General features: G+C 54.0%; 5 protein-coding genes across 5 annotated transcripts; 3 read left to right on the forward strand and 2 right to left on the reverse strand.

The window, feature by feature from the left end:
- Positions 1-717: 717 nt before the first annotated feature.
- BDP55DRAFT_724697 (GTPase-activator protein for ras-like GTPase) lies at positions 718-6,078 on the forward strand (the record flags this gene model as incomplete). The annotated part of the gene is made up of 2 exons (XM_060578920.1): positions 718-5,519; positions 5,694-6,078. The coding sequence occupies 2 exons, from the start codon at positions 718-720 to the stop codon at positions 6,076-6,078; spliced, it is 5,187 nt and encodes a 1,728-aa protein (XP_060433807.1).
- A 901-nt stretch (positions 6,079-6,979) lies between these two features.
- BDP55DRAFT_339441 (uncharacterized protein) lies at positions 6,980-8,037 on the reverse strand. Its single transcript, XM_060566907.1, has 2 exons — positions 7,483-8,037; positions 6,980-7,425 (listed from the first exon to the last, which is right to left on the reverse strand). The coding sequence occupies exons 1-2, from the start codon at positions 7,888-7,890 to the stop codon at positions 7,234-7,236; spliced, it is 600 nt and encodes a 199-aa protein (XP_060433808.1). The 5' UTR covers positions 7,891-8,037; the 3' UTR covers positions 6,980-7,233.
- Positions 8,038-10,903: 2,866 nt separating this feature from the next.
- BDP55DRAFT_649710 (choline-sulfatase) lies at positions 10,904-13,128 on the forward strand. Its single transcript, XM_060573927.1, has 2 exons — positions 10,904-12,670; positions 12,723-13,128. The coding sequence occupies exons 1-2, from the start codon at positions 11,106-11,108 to the stop codon at positions 12,862-12,864; spliced, it is 1,707 nt and encodes a 568-aa protein (XP_060433809.1). The 5' UTR covers positions 10,904-11,105; the 3' UTR covers positions 12,865-13,128.
- A 533-nt stretch (positions 13,129-13,661) lies between these two features.
- Positions 13,662-15,165, forward strand: BDP55DRAFT_701352 (mediator of RNA polymerase II transcription complex subunit 8-domain-containing protein). The gene is made up of 2 exons (XM_060577920.1): positions 13,662-14,152; positions 14,293-15,165. Exons 1-2 carry the CDS (start codon positions 14,013-14,015, stop codon positions 14,915-14,917), a joined length of 765 nt encoding a protein of 254 aa, XP_060433810.1. The 5' UTR covers positions 13,662-14,012; the 3' UTR covers positions 14,918-15,165.
- Positions 15,166-15,717: 552 nt separating this feature from the next.
- On the reverse strand, positions 15,718-16,497 carry BDP55DRAFT_724700 (uncharacterized protein; the record flags this gene model as incomplete). The annotated part of the gene is made up of 2 exons (XM_060578921.1): positions 15,718-15,733; positions 15,857-16,497. 2 exons carry the CDS (start codon positions 16,495-16,497, stop codon positions 15,718-15,720), a joined length of 657 nt encoding a protein of 218 aa, XP_060433811.1.
- Positions 16,498-18,793: the final 2,296 nt, after the last annotated feature.

Raw genomic sequence — 18,793 nt, forward strand, 5'->3', positions numbered from 1 at the left:
TTTCCATGGCCTCCCTCCCACTGGTTGCACGGGTTCACGGGTCTCAGTGGCAGACTGGCAGCAGTGAGTGGGTCCCCCTGTGGCACCCTGGTTGCAAGGGGGCTGGTTGCCGCCCTCCAGCTGCCGTAGTAAACAAACAAACTGCCTTATCAGGTCCCAACGCCCTCCCACTCTCACATCCTCCCCCTCCATTGCCCGACCTCCAAACGACCCAACATCCCACCACCCACACCTTGTCGATTGACGAGATTGCGACCGCCCTCTTTGAATGCTAGAGGCTGGACTGGTGTCAAGTGGGAAGCACATCTAATATCTTCTGCCGAAATATTCCTTCCCAACATCATTGCCTTTGTCACCGACGCTGTCGCCTTCATTGCTCAACGTCTTCTTTGTTTGCGCAGTGCGCGCTCTCATTTTCCGAGAGTCCGACATCCATTCTTCACCCGCGCTTCGCCGCGCACCATCGCCGGTCGCTTCGAATTTTCAGCTTTCTTCCTCCCCTGCTTGATCCCGATAGTTCCGCCAAACATCATAGAAACGGAATCTCGACAGCGCCCTACCAAGAGACGAGACCGCGAGGTCGAAACTTAATCCAACCCGCGCCGCATACCTTGCCTGCCGACGTCCGACAAAGGCGCCCTAATGTTGTCATCCGAATTCCAGAGTCCACAGATTTTCGATTGCAGCCTTCCTCCAGTATCCTAATCTTCGCCCAACATGTCGCACCGCCCGCACCCTCTCAGACAATCCCATACCCTGGATTACCCCGGCAACATCAACCGTCAGTCCTCTACTGCTTCGTCCATCGCGTCTTCAGGGTACTCTCTGTACTCTGAGAATAGCAGAGCGAGTACTCAACTCTCTTCAGTGTCCAGCGGCTACTCATTACCAAGTTCTCATAAGAGGGGCAAGAGTGATGGTTCGCGACTGCATCAAGTTTCATTCGGAGGAGAGAACCTTGACCGCAAGAGGGAACAAGACAACAACATCTACTCCATGACACGGCAATCGCTACGCCCGCTTCCTCAAGCCCCCGCTTCTTCATCTCCTACCAAGACACCGCCGACGGCCTCGACCCCCTCACCGCCTCGACCAAGTTATCGCCATGAACGCACCCAGAGCGTCGACAGCGGCAAGCTGTCACACGCCCAGTACGACGGCAGCACTTCCCCAACTCCAATATCTCGGACTCTGACGATCCGCCCGAATTCGATGATGCTCGGTCGTTCCGACACAATCAGCCGAGGCAGTGCAGCTTTACCTCATGCATACGAGCCACCATCCGCAGTGCACTCTGCCTCTCTAGCACGACCAGATCTCGAAAAGCTGGGTAGGTCATCCACGAGCCAGCTACGCACCTTATCAAAGCTTGCTCAATCCGAGTCTGCCGACGAATTTGCCATCACAACCCCAGCACAAGAAGTCATCGGGCTGAGGGGTCGACGGAGATTGCAGAGAGCAGACAAGCCAAACAACAATCGAGCTGGTCAGCGCACCGGTGGATATGGCTGGGAAGGGAGGAATTGGATGGACAAGCAGCGCCAGTTCCTTCAGGCATACGAATACCTCTGCCATATCGGTGAAGCCAAAGAATGGATCGAGGACATCATGCACAAGTCAATCCCTCCTATTGTCGAACTAGAGGAAGCTCTCAGAGATGGCGTCACACTCGCAGAGGTTGTTGAATCTTTGAATCCCGACCGAAGATTCCGCATCTTCCGACATCAAAAACTGCAGTTCCGGCACTCCGACAACATTGCCATTTTCTTCAGATACTTGGACGAGGTTGAACTGCCCGATCTCTTCCGATTCGAACTGATCGATCTCTACGAAAAGAAAAACATCCCCAAGGTCATCCATTGTATCCACGCTCTCAGTTGGCTGCTCTTCAGAAAAGGAATAGTCGACTTCCGCATCGGCAACCTCGTTGGCCAGCTCGAGTTTGAGCACCATGAGCTCGAGGCCATGCAGAAGGGTCTGGATAAGCTTGGGGTCAACATGCCCAGCTTCGGCAATATGGGAGCCGATTTTGGTGTCGAGCCTGCGACCCCTGAGCCTGAAGAGACCGAGGAGGAGAGAATCGACCGCGAGCTTGGCGAGAGTGAAGAGGCCATCGTTGAGCTTCAAGCGCAAGTCCGCGGAGCCGTTGTGAGAATGCGCCTGGGAGATACCATGCAGCAGCTTTGGGACGTCGAAGGGCCTCTCATCCAACTCCAAGCTCTCATCCGAGGTGATTTCACCCGTCAAGTCATCGGCTACCGGCTTCAGATGAGACGCTTCGCGGTGGACTTGCAGAGCCTAGTTCGCGGCTTCCTCGTTCGAAACAGGATGGCCAATAAGGAGCGCTTTTGGAGAATGCTGGAACCCGATATCTTGGAGCTCCAGAGTCTTGTTAGGGCCAAGAAGGTCCGAGATGAGGTACGAGATAAGAAATCTCAGCTGGCACGCCACGCCGGACCTGTGCGGAAAATCCAGGCAGCATTCCGGGGTTTCTTGGTCCGAAAGGAGTTCGTTACTCAACAGCAAGAGACGGTTCAGACATCTGGAGAAGTCCAAAATCTCCAAGCGGCTGTCCGTGGAATGTTGATGAGAGGACGAATTGCGGACGACCTCGAGCTCCTTGACAGACAGACCGACAGCATCGTTAGCCTACAGGCTGCTGCCAGGGCACTGCTGACTAGAGATCAGATTTCGCGAGAGCAAGAGCATCTGCAAGGCTCTGCACCCAAATGGGCTACTCTTCAAGCCGCGATCCGCGGCCAGACGCTCCGAAATGACGTTGCAGCAATCAAGGTTGAGCTCAGTCACCACATCCCCGAGTTCGAGAGTCTACAGGCAGCAATTCGAGGACGGGAAGTCCGAACCGAAGTCGCGGCGACAGTAGAGGAACTCAGCCAGCATATCGCCGAAGTCGAACTCCTCCAAGCAACAGTGCGAGGTAATTCAGCGCGCAGAGAAGTTGCGACGACCAAGGGCGAACTCGCCCAATGCGTCTCTGAAGTCGAAAGCCTTCAGGCCCATGTCAGAGCCGGAGCTGTCCGCCGGGACGTCGCCCAGGTGCTCGATGACCTGAACAGCCACGAGGCAATCTTCGTCAACCTTCAATCGCTTATCCGAGCCATGATGGAGCGACGCCGCGTTGCTGCTGATCAAGATGCGCTCTCCCGCGTCGAGCCCAAGGTCACCAAGCTCCAGGCATGCATACGGGGCTACCAACACCGCCAACAGCACGCGGGACTACTCGAGGAGCTTAAGTCTCATACTCCCGTCATTGAGAAGCTCCAGGGGCTTGCGCGCGCCATGATGGTGCGAGGAGACGTCTTCAACCTGATTTCAGATCTCGAAGAAGAAGAAGGAACGATCGCCGAGATGCAAGCTGCGGCCAAGGCCTTTGTTGTTCGAGCCAAGTACGAAGAGAAGAAGCGATTTTTCAAGGAGAACATGGAGAAGGTTGTCAAAATCCAGAGTCTGGTCCGCGCCAAGATTCAAGGAGATGCATACAAGAGTCTTACTCATGGCAAGGACCCGCCAGTCAACGCCGTCAAGAACTTTGTCCATCTTCTTAACGACAGTGATTTCGACTTCAACGAGGAAATCGAGTTTGAGAGGTTGCGAAAGACCGTGGTCACGCAAGTTCGCCAGAACGAGATGCTGGAACAGTACATTGACCAGCTGGATATCAAGATTGCGCTCCTCGTCAAGAACAAGATCACTCTGGATGAGGTTGTTAGGCACCAGAGCAACTACGGTGGCCACTCCATCGGCCTTCTGGCGAACTCGTCAATCTCTTCGTCCAACCACTTTGACTTGAAGGCATTGAACAAGAGTTCGAGGAAGAAGCTGGAGTCATACCAACAACTGTTCTTCAACCTCCAGACGCAGCCTCAATACCTCGCACGCCTCTTCAAGCGCATCCGCGAGCAGGGCACCCCTGAGAAGGAATGTAAGCGTATTGAGCACCTTATGATGGGGCTGTTTGGGTACGCCCAGAAGCGCCGTGAGGAGTACTACCTCCTCAAACTTCTCGCCAGAGCCATGCGGGAAGAGGTCGAAAGCAGCAGAAACCTTCAGGACTACCTTCGAGGCAACTACTTCTGGACAAAGCTCCTCGCGAATTACACCCGATCCCCCCGCGACCGGAAGTACCTTAGGGAACTTCTTGGCCCTATCGTGCGCGACAATATTGTGGAAGATCCTGCTCTTGACCTCGAGAGTGACCCTCTGCAGATCTATAGGTCAGCCATCAACAACGAAGAGTTGCGGACTGGCCGTCCCAGCCGCCGTCCTCTGGATGTTCCCCGAGAGATGGCCATCAAGGACCCAGAAACAAGAGACCTCTTCATCGACCATCTCCGCGACCTCCGAGAGATCTGCGATCAATACCTGCTGGCTCTGGAGGACCTCTTGCCAAAGATGCCGTACGGTGTCCGGTTTCTCTGTCGCCAAATGTTCGAGGCCCTTTGTCAACAGTTCAAGAAAGAACCTCAACACCATATCCTGCAGATTGTCACAAACTGGCTTTGGCGCTTCTACATGCAGCCCGCTGTCATTGCTCCTGAGAACGTTGGCGTCATTGAGAAGCAGTTGAGCCCTCTTCAGAAGCGCAATCTCGGAGAGGTTGCCAAGGTACTCGGTCAGGTAGCCTCAGGCAGACCGTTCGGCGGCGAGAACATCTACCTCCAGCCTCTGAACGCTTTTGTGGGCGAGTCGATGGAGCGTTTGGCTCAAATCACCCACGACCTGATCTCTGTACCAGACGCGGAGCGCAATTTCGACATTGATGAATTCAACGACTTGTACTCCAAGAACAAGCCAACTCTGTACATCAAGATGACGGATATCTTTGCGATCCACAACCTCATCGTCGGCGACCTTCCGATGGTATGCCCCAACCGAGACGATGTTCTCCGCGAAATCTTGCAAGAGTTGGGTAGTGCCAAGAACAACGAAAATGAGATGCTCTCAGCGGGCTCTTCTGACATTCAACTCTACCTCACGCCAAAGCTGCACGACATCGACGATCCGGATGCGGAGGTTAAGGCTCTCTTCATGGAGACGAAGCGATGCATCCTATACATTATTCGCGTGCAGACTGGCGCCCATCTCCTCGACATCCTTGTCAAGCCCATCAACCCTGAAGATGAACACAAGTGGCGGTCAGTCCTGCGCGACGACAGAGTCAACGACGCAAACACCAAGGGCGCGTACTCGGACGCCCACATGGTGGATGTGACTCGGATGTCGTACTACGACCTCAAGCGTACGGCGCTTGAGAACATTATGCGACTGGAGCACATGGGCCGAATCTCCAAGCACAACTACTACCAAGATATCCTCAACGCCATTGCCCTCGACATCCGCACCAAGAGCCGAAGACGTGTACAGCGCCAGCGTGAACTGGAAGGGGTTCGATCGACTCTCGCCAACTTGCATGAGAAGGCCAAGTACCTCGAGCAACAGCGCAAAAGCTATGACGACTACATTGAATCCGCAATGGCGACATTACAAAAGAACAAGGGGTAAGTCTAGACAATTCCTATGCGCTGCATATCAACACATCCACATGTCCGATCCCCGGATGTGATCTCCATCCTCCTCCACCCTTCAAGTCTTTTTCCCCCACCATTCCCCACATTATAAGCACGGTCCAGGTGTGTCGCCATACGCTGACTAAATCTCGTCATTTTCAACAGAAAGAAACGGTTCCTGCTTCCGTTCACCAAACAGTACAACCACCAGCGCGAACTGGAACGCAGCGGGCGGGTCCCCAAGTTTGGCAGTTACAAATATAGCGCTCGAGCTCTAGCGGAGAAAGGCGTGCTTGTCGGGTGGAGTGGCGTCACCGACTGGGAGAGGGTCAACCTCACCATTTCGTGTGATGAGGTGGGCGTCTTCTCGCTCGAGGGGTCGCGCGGCCACATCCAGATGCCGGGGGCGAGCGCCCTCGTACCCATTGAGGATCTGCTGCAGGCCCAGTTCGAGGCCCACCAGTTTATGAACCTTTTTGAGGGGAGCCTCAAGCTGAATGTCAACTTGTTGCTGCATCTCTTGTACAAGAAGTTTTACCGTACGCAGTAAAACGGGAGTTGTAGCAACACAGTACAAGGCATGAATTCAACGAAGGGAGGATGGGCGAAAAAAAGGTACATGAGACATGGATTGATGTGATGGAATTGGGCACGAAAGCGTGTCGTCGCTTGGGATGGGGGGCGTGCAGGATATCTTTTTTTGCTTTACTCATGTCTTTCTCTCTCTCTCTGGGAATTACATGAGACGGGAATGTTTGGACTTGGGAAAACCGCATATTTTGAGGGTTTTTTGACTGAACAAAGCAAGGCGAGGGTTGGGCGGTCTCTTCTTTTATTCGTCTTTCGTTGTAGTCGTCTTCTTCTTCTTCGTCGACTCAGTATTCTATCCGACATTCGCATTGCGGGGTAACAAAAATTCAATTAACTGAGGCGGGGGGCAGGGGAGGGGTAGAGAGGGAAGAAGAGGGGAGGAACAGAAGCATTGGTTTGTAGGAGTATGTATGTGAGCAAAGAAAAGACAAACAACGATACCGTTCAAAACGAATTGAATTCGAAGGGTTGGGCGAGCAGACAGAGGGGCGGGGGGAGATAGTCGATCCCGTCCGTTTGTCTTGGCGACTGATAACCCGGAGACCGAGGTAGGAATGGAGGAATCTTGAGAAGTTGGAGACGCAGTGGAATAGTGGGTGCGATGCATTATGAAGATTCCCGCCTAGATGTCTTAGTTAGGGTTCTTGTGTAGATACCTTGTTTCTTTCTTTCTTTCTTGACATGATATATACCCCGCATTGTTAAACTCCTTGTTAAATTTCATGATGGACCAGAATGGTTATGCCGCGTGTAGACGACCAAGGCGCAGCGTGGTCACGATGTTTCCGAATAAGTGTGATGGTGTTGATGCGTACTAACGGGGGGGAAGAACACACACACACACATACGGATGCAAATGAAAGTCAAGGTTTCCGTAGCCTCGCGGATGTCATGGAGTCGGGGAAGAGTTTTGGTCCCGTGGCCTTTCGTGGGGATGCCAAGAGTCGACGGCGAAACGCGAGGTGTGTGGTCATGTGAGTGGTTATGATACTCTTTTTCGGGGGCGCAGGCTGAACCACGAGATCCAAGGGGGAGGGAAATCAAATTGGGCTTTTCAACAAGGGAAGCGTGTCCTGTGTGGTGGAGGTGGTCTTGATGATGGTGTATGCTTCTATCAGGTTAGTGGTGTTGTTTGTTGGCAAGGAACTTGAAGGAAGATTGGTTGCGGCTCTCTTTTGTGTGGCGTTGAGACCCGGGAGATATGAGGGGTCCATGACGGCTGAGCGGGGGGACGATGTTCTGGCCGATCATCGATCGCGTGCCTCAACCTCCGATTCACGGGCCCCTTTCTTCTGTCTATCAATGCCTTCTGGTGTGTCACTGCTGTTATCTGTCAAATGCGTGGGTTGCTGGCACTACGCACGTGTGTGATTGACGGTGTATCAACGAGGGTGCAGATAGGCAAAGCGGGACAAGGTCTAGGGGTACACAACAGCGCTTTTCGCCGTAAATTAATGTATTGGATTGTTGCATGACTTGTCAGCCTTCTCGACGAGGGAAGGTTGATTTGTTGTTCGCCGTTGGTTGGTGCACTGGTGAGCGTGACGTTGTGTTCCAAAGGGGGACCCCTGGCCAATGTCTCAGCAGAGCAGGATGAGATGTGATTCGAGGGTCTAGTTTGATTTTGCTGCACGGTGTGCAGATGCCCGATGCTGACTACAGAGGAGGGGCGCCCGTCTTGGGGTCGGGAGTAGCTTGGCATTGTTTGTATGCCGCGAGTGGCCGTGAGACCGTCGACGGGACGTTCGGGGTGGAGGGGTACGCTATCCATTGAGATACCAACCTTGGACGCCTAAGGTACCGGTAGTGTAAGGCCGGAGGGATGGGAATCGACGATATGCGCCATTCATGCAATTAACGGGTGCGGAGAAGAAATGTGTGTGATGGGCTGGCTCATCAGATGATCACCAGTGTGCACTCTGGGGCGAGGGCCACGACTCAGCCGAAAACGAGCTGGTACGCCTGGTGCAACGTCGAGGCTGATCAGCCTGAGCAAACGCGTGGTGGGCGGGGGTGTGAGGGCGACGGAAGCGCATGGGAGGAAAGGAACGGATCGCCGGAGGGTTTAATCCTCGCCCTTGCTGGGAAATTCGGAAGAAAAGCCTAGATGGCTAATGCTGATGCTGCATTGCTGCGTTGCCAATGCTGATTGTTGTGGGTGAAACGATAATGTGAGTCGGAATCCGCAGTCTAGTTGATGAAGCAATACTGGAGCGCAATGATGTGATTGCGGTATGGCTTGACCGGGCGCCGGGGCCTCAACACCGGCGGTAAGCATTTATCGAGTATTACAGTTACTCACTGGCGCGTTGGTGCGTGCACCGGTGACCAGTAGATTTGAGAGACACATCATTCCGGGAGACAGAGACGTCTAGACTCTGGAGGCGGTGCGAGGCACGAAGATGAGCTACGCCCGGAGTAAAAGAACTTATTCCGATGGCGTGACCGGCCAGCCATGAGGGTAACCCCGCAAATGCGGGGTGGGATCCGGCGGGAGGTCGGAGGTGGACGCCATCACGACATCTTCTGAGCCTCTCGATGGTGGAAATGCGAATTGGTGATATGCCAGGGGAATACCTACGAGGCCCCAAGAGTATTGCCACAAAAAAAACATGTCGCCGCCTTGACGCGGGGTACAGATGCCAGATGAAAAGGACAGCCGGGAGGTGGATTTGAGAGATGAGCCAGGCGAGTTATCGGTTGGCGGTTCCGACAGTCCCTGCCCGTGCCTGTCCAAAATTCCCCATCTGGAGCCTGGAGACTGGAGAAGTGCCCCGTTCGCTTCGGTTCGCAACCACGGTGTTGGTGTTTGTGCCCTGCATGCGTACACTGGGGCCTGGGCCAGAACAATTGAGCGCATTACACCTCACTTGTGTGTTTGTAGATGTTACCTTCCGACTACTCAGTCTGAGTTTTGTATGGATGTGAGCGACAACAACCCATCTTATCTCAATCTTCGTTTCTCATGCTCCGGTTCGGTGCCTTCATCAGTGGAGGTCGTTGAAGGGGGAACGGAGTCCTCCGTAATTTTGTCCCGTGCGCGCAGGAACGGCATGCCCCCATGGAAGCGGCCGTTATCGAAAGTATGTTCCCTTTGGCACACCAGGACCGTCCAATCCTCCAGCTAATCGGAAGAGGCCCTGTTCATGGGTTGAGCGACGCTTATGCAGGTTGCGGGCAGGTCTTTGGGTAAATGTCCAGCTGCAAGAGGGCGATTGGGGTATAGTCGTCGAGATCCAGGGGTCCAATTAGCAGGGGACTAGCGAATGGGAGAGAATTTGTTATTCCTGCTTGAAGCATAACGAAGCTTGTTAGTGCTTCAGGAGTCTAGGGTGCCCCTACCAGTCATCACGAGAGGCCGAGATAGCACAAGAGTAAGACTAGGTAGCCGGTCCATGCTCGTTGTTCGAGAAGGTGTAGCCGACCGTTTGGGTTTCGGGCGCTGCGTTCTCATTTGTCGTGGGACGTGTTGTTCACACCGCCAGCCATCGCTTGTCGCTGGGAGTGGCTCGGCTCCCACGGTGTGAAAAAAGCGACTAGCCTTATGGCGAAGGAGCGTTGAAGGGTGATGCAGAATGGAGCCGGATGGAGAAGAAGTTGCTTCTTGTGATGCGAATACGGATACTCCAGCACGAAAAGCCCATGCATTGACAAAAGAGAGACTGTAACGACGAGTTGATGTTGTTGCCATGCTGACAAAGTGTATGAGTGGCTGGTCGGTGCTTTGCATGGGTTATTTCGCAATCGGCTGATCGGAAAACGCCATATTTTGACGCATTGCGCTCGACCTGTCTTCCTTGGATGGAGTCACAGACTACCCATGTAGCGGTTGGTGTAAGCGTAGCGAAGAGTAGTGTGGTCTGGAAATTGTAATGAGGTATCCGTATTGAATGGCGAAAGGAGAAGAAGGTGGAGGAAGCAGAATTAAGGCGGTGACTAAACAAGTTTGGTAAGGCGGGTTGGATGAATGGCTGCTGTCTGACAGTTTTGGCCGATGGCCTACCTACACAGTGAGTAAAGCACCTTCCTTCCTTCACCATTGGATCGGTGACCGGGGAGGGAAATTTGTTGACGATGAACGGGCTCCGAACGATCCTGCTGTCCTCTATAGCCTGCATCTGTCTAGTACCTTAAGGTATCGTCCCTTCATCCCCTTCCTTCCCGCTCATCGGCGACTGTGTTGCTCCTGGCACCTGCGGGCTGCGGCCTTACTGCCAAGGATGGGTCGAAGGAAAGAAGAGAAGCAGCTGGAGCCCCGTGACATTGCATGAGTCGGGGAAAGCCCCACCAACCTGCACGAGCCACTTGGACATGTTCAGGCAATGCGACGGTGGGTACTGGGCCATAGTGGTAGAACCAGCACCGTCCGGGGTATCCTTATCTCACGTACTCCGCAGATCCCTCGCTTGGTGCATATGCAGTGTCTGTGCATGGCGTGGCCCCCGTTTGGCGTATGGCGCTGGTTCTCCTTGCCTCCTGTCCTTCCACGTTCTCCACGTCTCGTCGTCCCTTCCTATCGGGCTCCAAGGGCAATGGCCCGTGGGTCGTACTAGGTAGACCATCGAGGCGGACGGGATTGCTCTTGCTCTCTTCTCTTGGCTCACTTTCTTAAAGGACGCTTCCTCCCACATACGAACGTGATTAATCTTATTCTCTCTTTTCTAGATCATCCGAAAGACCCAATACATTGTGCCTTTTTCCTAATCACAGGCCACCTCGTGCTCTTGATCACTTACAAACTTTTCAATCACTGCTCATCATCATCACACTTGACACACACACACACACATACACACAAACACACACATACACACAAACACACACGCACACCGGCTCTTTATAAGCAGTCTTGTCTTTCGCCCACACACAAGCCACAAAAGACATTCCCTCCACGCAACAAAGGATAACACCACAACTACCATCTACAACACGTTTGCTCAAGTTTCAATAAACAATTCTTACCCGAGACCATTGGCTACAAGCACAATGGCTCCCGATCTCAACTCACTTCCCTCCTCGCCTCTGGCGCAACCCACCAATGGCAAGTCTGCCAACGGCAACGGCAATGGAGCACCAAGCGCGAAGCAGCCCAACATTCTCTTCATCATGGCTGATCAACTGGCCGCACCCCAACTCAAGATGTACAATCCCGAGTCACAGATCAAAACACCAAACTTGGACGCTCTTGCCGCCGAGTCTGTTCAGTTCGACTCTGCCTATTGCCCTTCGCCGCTGTGCGCACCATCACGCATGAGCTTGATCACCGGTCTTCTGCCCATGAAGATCGGTGCTTACGATAACGCCAGCCAGATCTCCAGTGAGATTCCCACTTACGCACACTACCTGCGCCTGAAGGGTTACCAGACTGCGCTAGCAGGAAAAATGCATTTCATCGGGGACCAGCTTCATGGCTATGAGACTCGTTTGACTAGCGACATTTACCCCGGCGACTTTGGCTGGGTGGTCAACTGGGATGAGCCTGATACCCGCCTCGAGTGGTACCACAACTCCAGCTCCATTCTCCAAGCCGGCACCTGCGTGCGAAGCAACCAGCTGGATTATGACGAGGAGGTCATGTTCCGCTCCACTCAGTTCCTCTACGACCACGTTCGTGAGGGCCCCGAGAAGCGTCCCTTTGCTCTCACCGTATCTTTGACTCACCCGCACGACCCCTACACGATTGAAGACAAGTACTGGGATCTCTACGAGGACGTCGATATCGCTCTTCCCAAGGTCCGCATTCCCAAGGAGGAACAGGACCCTCATAGCAAGCGTCTCATGAAGGTCTGCGATCTTTGGGACTACGATTTCACCGACGACCAGATCAAGCGGGCTCGCCGCGCGTACTACGGCGCTGTCAGCTACGTTGATGACTGTGTCGGAAGGCTGTTGTCCGTTCTGAAGAAGTGCGGCCTGGATGACAACACCATCATCGTCTTCAGCGGCGACCATGGCGACATGCTCGGCGAGCGTGGACTGTGGTATAAAATGAGCTACTTTGAGTCTTCCGTCAGAGTGCCGCTGTTTGTCCGCCACCCCAAGGACTTTGAGCCCCATCGTGTGGACAAGAACGTTTCTACCCTCGATATTCTCCCGACGCTGTGCGATTTGGTCGGCACAAAGCCTGCTCCTGGTCTGCCCATGGACGGTGTTTCGTTGCTGCCCCATCTTCAGGGCAAGACCGGCCACGACAAGGTCTACGCCGAGTACACCGGCGAGGGCACTGTCAGTCCGCTCATGATGATTCGAGAGGGTCCTTGGAAGTACATCCACTGCCCTGCAGACGGCACCCAGTTATTCAACCTTGAGCACGACCCTCTGGAACTGGTTAACCTGGCGTCATCCAAGGCCATCACTGGCAAGCTGTTGGACGATGAAGCCAAAGCAAAGCTTGAGGAGTACAACGCCGAGACGAAGGCCAAGTGGGACTTTGACGCTATCACGGAGCAGGTTTTGCAGTCTCAGCGCAAGCGTCGCCTCGTATGGGGGGCTCTTACCCAGGGCCAGTTCACCAGCTGGGATTACGACCCCATTGACGACGGTAGAATGAAGTAAGTTGTGACCGTGGTATGATGAAACAGACTTGATGCTAACATCTTTCAGGTACATCCGCTCGCAGATCCCTCTTGACGACCTTGAACGTCGGGCTCGGTACCCACCCGTGGACAAGTACGGTCGGGAGGTCGACAGGGCCACAACCGGCCACAGAGTTCTTTACGACCAAGCTGGATCTCACGGCCAGTAATTCATTTGCATATTCATTTGCATATTCATTGCATATTCATGATGATAACGACACCAAAATGCATGTCACGGGGGCGTTGGGGCATATCATTTGATTTACAGCACGCGAAGTCTTTTTCTCTTCGTTTTCGCAGATATCCGCAAGGCGATTACGCGTACGATCACGATCCTTAAGACGGATCAGACGCTCTCTGTATATTAGCTTTCAGTGGGGGCCCTAGGAAATGAACGCCCAAAAATTAGCACATAAGCAAGTTACTTGTTGCATTTCAAGTCCAGTCTCCCATGTTGATTCGTGACACCAAATCTCGAGGAAGACTCAGAGGCCAGCTCAAGCAGCCCGCCCATTGTTATTAGGTCTTGACTGTCTTGGTTGATATGCAGCCCATATCAAAGCCCGTGGCGATGTATCGAGACCGTCTTGGCCTCATCTCATAAAGTGAGTGCATCGCCACGCCATTGGCCATATCCGAATGCCTTACGTCAAGCATGCAAACCAGAAGCCAATTGACTCTGACTTGTTCCCTACGACCAGAAGAAGCGTCGCTCGGCTCGAAGGTAGGTAGGCACCTTAATTCAAGGTAACTAGCTCCAGCCTCCAGGGTGAGGGGTAATGGTTCCCTTGTATCCGAAAACCCAGAGGGACCCCCGTCCCGCATGGCCCCTGCGCCTGCAGTGCTTTCGGCTGGGATGCGCCGGCCAGCGGGGTACGCGCTGACGCCGTGATCGCTATCCCGTACTCAGACCCCGTCGACGCGGAGCTTGCAGACCCACTCAACTTCCTCCCCCGGAGTGGATTGGAACGTCACTTCAACCTTTTTCCTCAAATCGCTCAACCTGGATAGAAACCTCCCGTCCGTCAACTCGTAAAAGACGACCCCGCATTACCTGCTCCGCCGCAGCTTGGAAGACTCAATTGAGCAGTCACATCACTTCCCGACACGTTTACTCCAGTCCTTTCCCCTCTGCGACTCTGCAATCGCACCGACTCCCCCCCCGCTTGGTAGCCTCGGCGCGTCAAGACGCGAGCTGTGCGATTTTCAGAAACCCGCCTTCGAGAACGAACGCTACGATTCCCGAGAAACCCTAACGATTTCCGAGCTGTGATAAGCCGCGCGACAATAAAACCTACAAAATTAACCAACGACAATGGACAAGCCGAACGCGCTCGGCATCACCGCCGATGAATTCAAGGCGATTGAGCAGACGCGCCAGCGTCTGTTCCAGCTCTCCAACAGTATCCAGGGCCTGCGGATGGACGTCTTGAAGAGTAACCCGCTTCCTCCCCCGTAAGTCTTTCCCTCCCTTCTTTTGCATCCTTCTCCCCTTTCCCCGGTGGCTCCTATCGATCCAGACACCCGAGACACGATTCAACGAAGAGAAAGAATCCAGAAAGCTAATTATGGCGTGCATCGCAAAAAAAATACAGAGCATCCCTCCAAGCACAATCTCAAATCCTCCTCCGCAACCTCCAATCCCTCCTCGAGACCCTGACGGAAAACACGCACGTCTTTCAACACCTCCACGTCTTCCCGGACGTCGCGTACCCGGGCCGCGTGCACGAGAATATCCTGCTGCAGCTGCTTCGCAAGAAACTCGAGCCGGGCGTTGAGGAGTGGGTTGAGCGTGGGCGGGAGACGACGCGGGAGCTGCGCGGCGGTGGCGGCGAGGCCCAACTCGAGGCGGTGTGGCGCGACGTGCGCGCCTGGACCGTCGAGCGGGTGCAGAAATACGTCCTCGAGGAGGCGGGCGACGTGTATACCGAGGACGAGCGGCGGATGGGGGTGGAGAATGTAAGGACTGGGTTGAGGAGGGGGCTTGAGGAGGAGGAGGAGGAGGAAGAGGAGGAGGATGATGATGATGACGAGGATGGGAGTGATGAGGAGGGTGGTGGTGGGGATGTGGTCATGTCTGGGCAGTCGCAGACGAAGAAACCGACAAAACCAACGGGCCCGGAGCCGGAGATGCTCTTCTGGTTCGAGGCGAGGGGGGACTTTGAGTTACCGCGGAACGTGGACTTGTTGAGCCAGGCTGGTACGAAACGTGGGCGGTGATGTAGGGAGAGAGTGGGAGGGGCGAGGCGAGGCGAGGCGAAAGCGAGGGTTCCGGAGCAGGCAGGACGTGTCTGGGGAAGAGCAGATCGATGATACCCGGCCGCGATGGCGGCTCTTTGAGAGTTTTTTTTTTGAGTTATTTTTTTCGATCTCGTCTTGCAATGCAACTTCAGGAGGGGGGTTATTGAAGGAGGAGAAGAAGCAGAGGAGGAGGAGGAGGAGGAGGAGGAGTTTCTGGAACGGTAGTGATCACTGGATACAATCATGATTACCGTCATTGAGAACTAGAACATCTCCGAAGAGGCAAGCCTTTCACGCGTGCGGCATGCGCAAACTTCCAGCGGCCCCGAAAAGCTACGTGTAGTCTCATTGCCGTGCATTTTATCATCGTGTTTCTAACGGCTTGACATATTCAATACTGCCCCCCATCTTCCGGACTATCACCGTCGGGGACTGAATTAAAAGTGTCTTCTCTCACCCACCTCCCCCACCTTCCTTGCTCGCTACTACGCCTCGGCGACAATCTGGCTGCAATGACAAAGTTGCGGGCTTTGGGGAACGCGCACAATACGTCTCTGAATGGGATCTTGGAAGTTTGGACAAACGACCCCCTTCCCTGCTAGATTGGGTGGCATGGTCACTAATCACCGCAAGCGGCAGGCAAACGAAACCTCCTCGGATACTGGGCTAATCCTCCTTTCATTTTGTTCTGTCAACTGACGACGTATAGTGGTCCTATCTAGTGGTGCACCATTGATGAGTATTTATTAGCCTCTATATTACACTACCTCCGCAAGCCCTTAGGGGCGGAAGGGCCTTAAGTCATAACATGTCAGTCAGACAGGGTAAACATGACGATCAGATAGGTAACTGGCTTTGATATCGCTCCAGGAGGGCAAAGGGGGAGTAGGTTCATAGGTCGTCTTCTCGCGTTCATACCAATTGACTTTCCAGTGTTCCAGGCTCCATGAGCCCTGCTTCGCGATCGACTTGAAGCGTTGCACATCGATAACCTCGCCGGGGTCAAAGGTGCAACGAACGATGGACGTCCCTTCGACGATTTCTCGCATCACCTGCGGAAACTTGTCAAACATATAAGAGTCATTGAAGGCTGGGAAGATAGCGGCCGCCCAATTTCTCTGGGTGTTTCTCCTCGTTCCATACGGCTCTAGCGGAAGGTCACCGCTTTGGAAACATTCGTCCATCGCCTGCTGCCATGCAGCGTCGCGCAGAACGATATTCTGAAACACTTCTGTACACTGCGGATCACCCTCTCCGTCCAAGACTAATGTGAATGACTTGGCGGGCATGCCGGCGGAGATAAGTGGCAGGGTCTCAATGACCCAGCGCGCGACGGCGAACGACATCTCGTTAGCCTCCAGATCTCGATAGTCTTTTGTCCGCTCACCGATTGCCCATGCCCCTAACCCTGAATTGTAGAAGAAGGCATTTTGCCACAAGCTGACGCGTCGTTCTATCCTCAAACCGGGATTTTCTTGACAGTAGGGGATCAACCCCATAGCGTGACACTCGGGGTTCGACACAGACTCCCGATCTTCGATCAGCACGATATCTCTCATGTGCGCTCGGGTCGCAGGCGTATTGGAGTCCAAGAACTGCTTGCCGAAGACACGCAAAACGACATACTCACACGGCGGCGCGGGCCGTCAAGGTCGACGGCAGAGGTCGATCGTCAAGGTCGGCCACAAAGGTCGAAGGCGGACTACAAGCATGAATCAGCGCAAGTTCATCTCACAACGGCTGCCAATGTGTAATGCATCTTCAGGAATGGAATGACGCACCGGACAGAGGAGACTCACTCACACTCACCGGAGATGTTCTGAACTCTAACGTCGACGCAGAGGGTTCCGGAGAAAGGGCCAATATGGCCAGTATCTTGCTGCTCTTCTTCTCCTGTCAGTCGTTGATCAGCGCGTGATAAAAGTGCCGTCATACTTGCCGTACCAGAGCTCGCAAGGATTCTTTCCATCCTCATCACATTCCATATCATACACAAGTACAGACACTGCTTTGAAAGTGGTAAGCGTCTGTCACAGAGATAGAGCAGAAGCAATTGTGGCCTACCTTCACCACTTACAAGCAAAACCACCAAGCAAACACCACCAAACAAACACCACAACATACCCCAGCTGAACAAATTGTCAGACAACCACTTCGACGCACACCTACTCTGCTGACTCATGGTTAGCTTTGATCATCCAAACAGAGAATCAGAGGGAGAGAACCCACCAAGTAACACACAGTTGGCACTCGGCGGGCTGAGACACTCTCAGGAGAGTGTTAGTGACTGGCATGAAAATGGCAGAAAAAGAGGGAGACGAACCTTACCCAACAATGTCAATCAGCAAGTCGGCCCCTCTCGGGCTGGGCGCCCTCTTCTAATAAAGTCTGATTAGCAGAGTTCATCCGCAGAGGCGGTCTGGCCACCCGAACAACAAAACATCGTCATAGCGTATGGAATGGACTAACCGGCCAGCTCAACGCCGAGGCAATCGTGGCCAGCGAGGGCAAGCCCAAGGACTGGCGCAGAGCCTTCCGGCGGTGCGGAATCCGCCTGGGCGAGACCACCAACGCCGTGGACAGCCGGGCCGGCACGGACCAAAAGATCCCTGGGGAAGTTAGCTTTTGACGTCTGCTCGAACAGAGAGCGGCTTACGGCAGATCGACGCCGGGCTCGAAATCATGCTCAGAGGAGCTTCCAACGCGGAGAAGCGCCTTATCATGAGCCGGAGGGCGTTGTTGAGAGGTCCATTGACCCGTACGGAGAAGGAAGCCATCGTGCTGGATCTGGCTACCCACGTAGGCTGGCACCAGGAGGTCTTGTGTGCGTTGGAGTGGGTGAAGTTGGCCGTCTGGGCGTAGGGCTGGAACTTGGAAGGAATCTGTTAGACCTGTTACCGATGTCTCATGTGAAAGAGGAAAGGGGGCGGCCATACTCACGCGGCGGAAGGTCGGGCGGAAGCTGCTTGAACACGATTGTTAGCATGTCCGAGCAACGCGATGAACGGGGGTAGGCCTCGTACTCGATGAAGGGGGGTAATAATCGGAGTTCGTTTGGCTGCTGGTAGGACTCAGCCCGCCAGTCAGTCAAAAGTCTCGCAGCATGAGGCAAGAAGCAACGTGGAGGAAGTCAACTTACTTAGTAGTTAGGAATGTAGTGCAATATACCCAGTTTTCCTAGACCCAGAGACCTGTCAGTCATGCGAGCGAGGAATGCAAGGCCGTCAAAGATCTCACCCGTCACACAATATGTCGTACACATTGGTGCCCCGGCGGATGCCTCCGCCGAGGGGTGAAGGGCAAAATGAGTGTTGCATTGCAGGTATGGGCTAAGATCTGCTACTGTACAAAGACGAAGCTGGCTGACATGATGAAGTGAAATTCCGTGGCATCAACCAGGAACAAAAGGAAAACAGAGGAGAAGAAGGATAAGAAAGGCCCAGGGCGAGCAAGGCAATGAGGCGACACCGACAAGCTGGCAGCGGTCTTGGGTACACTAGTCCTGGGCCCAAAGAAACGCGCGGCTCCATGACATACATCGACGTGTGGAAAGAACGAAGAGCGCAACGAAAGACAAATAAGGAAAGACGCAAAGAAAGGAAGAGACAAAACGACCAGTGGCCTCCGAAGGAAAGGTCAGAAGGTGCGGCAACGGTGAGCACGGCTGCCGATGTCTGCTTGCCGCGATCAATAGGGAAGCGGCATGTGCTTGGCCGTCCACCTGAATTGAGCGATATCGAAATGGTGAATGGCCCACGCGGTGGCGATGTTAGCCTCAGTTGTGACCAGCATGTCGAATTGGACTGCACGGACGTGTTTGCGCAAGCGACTGCGTTCGAAGGAGAGCTGATCGCA

This window comes from Colletotrichum godetiae (assembly GCF_030913485.1).
Source record: "Colletotrichum godetiae strain CBS 193.32 chromosome Unknown BDP55scaffold_6, whole genome shotgun sequence".
NCBI classification, from domain to species: domain Eukaryota; kingdom Fungi; phylum Ascomycota; class Sordariomycetes; order Glomerellales; family Glomerellaceae; genus Colletotrichum; species Colletotrichum godetiae.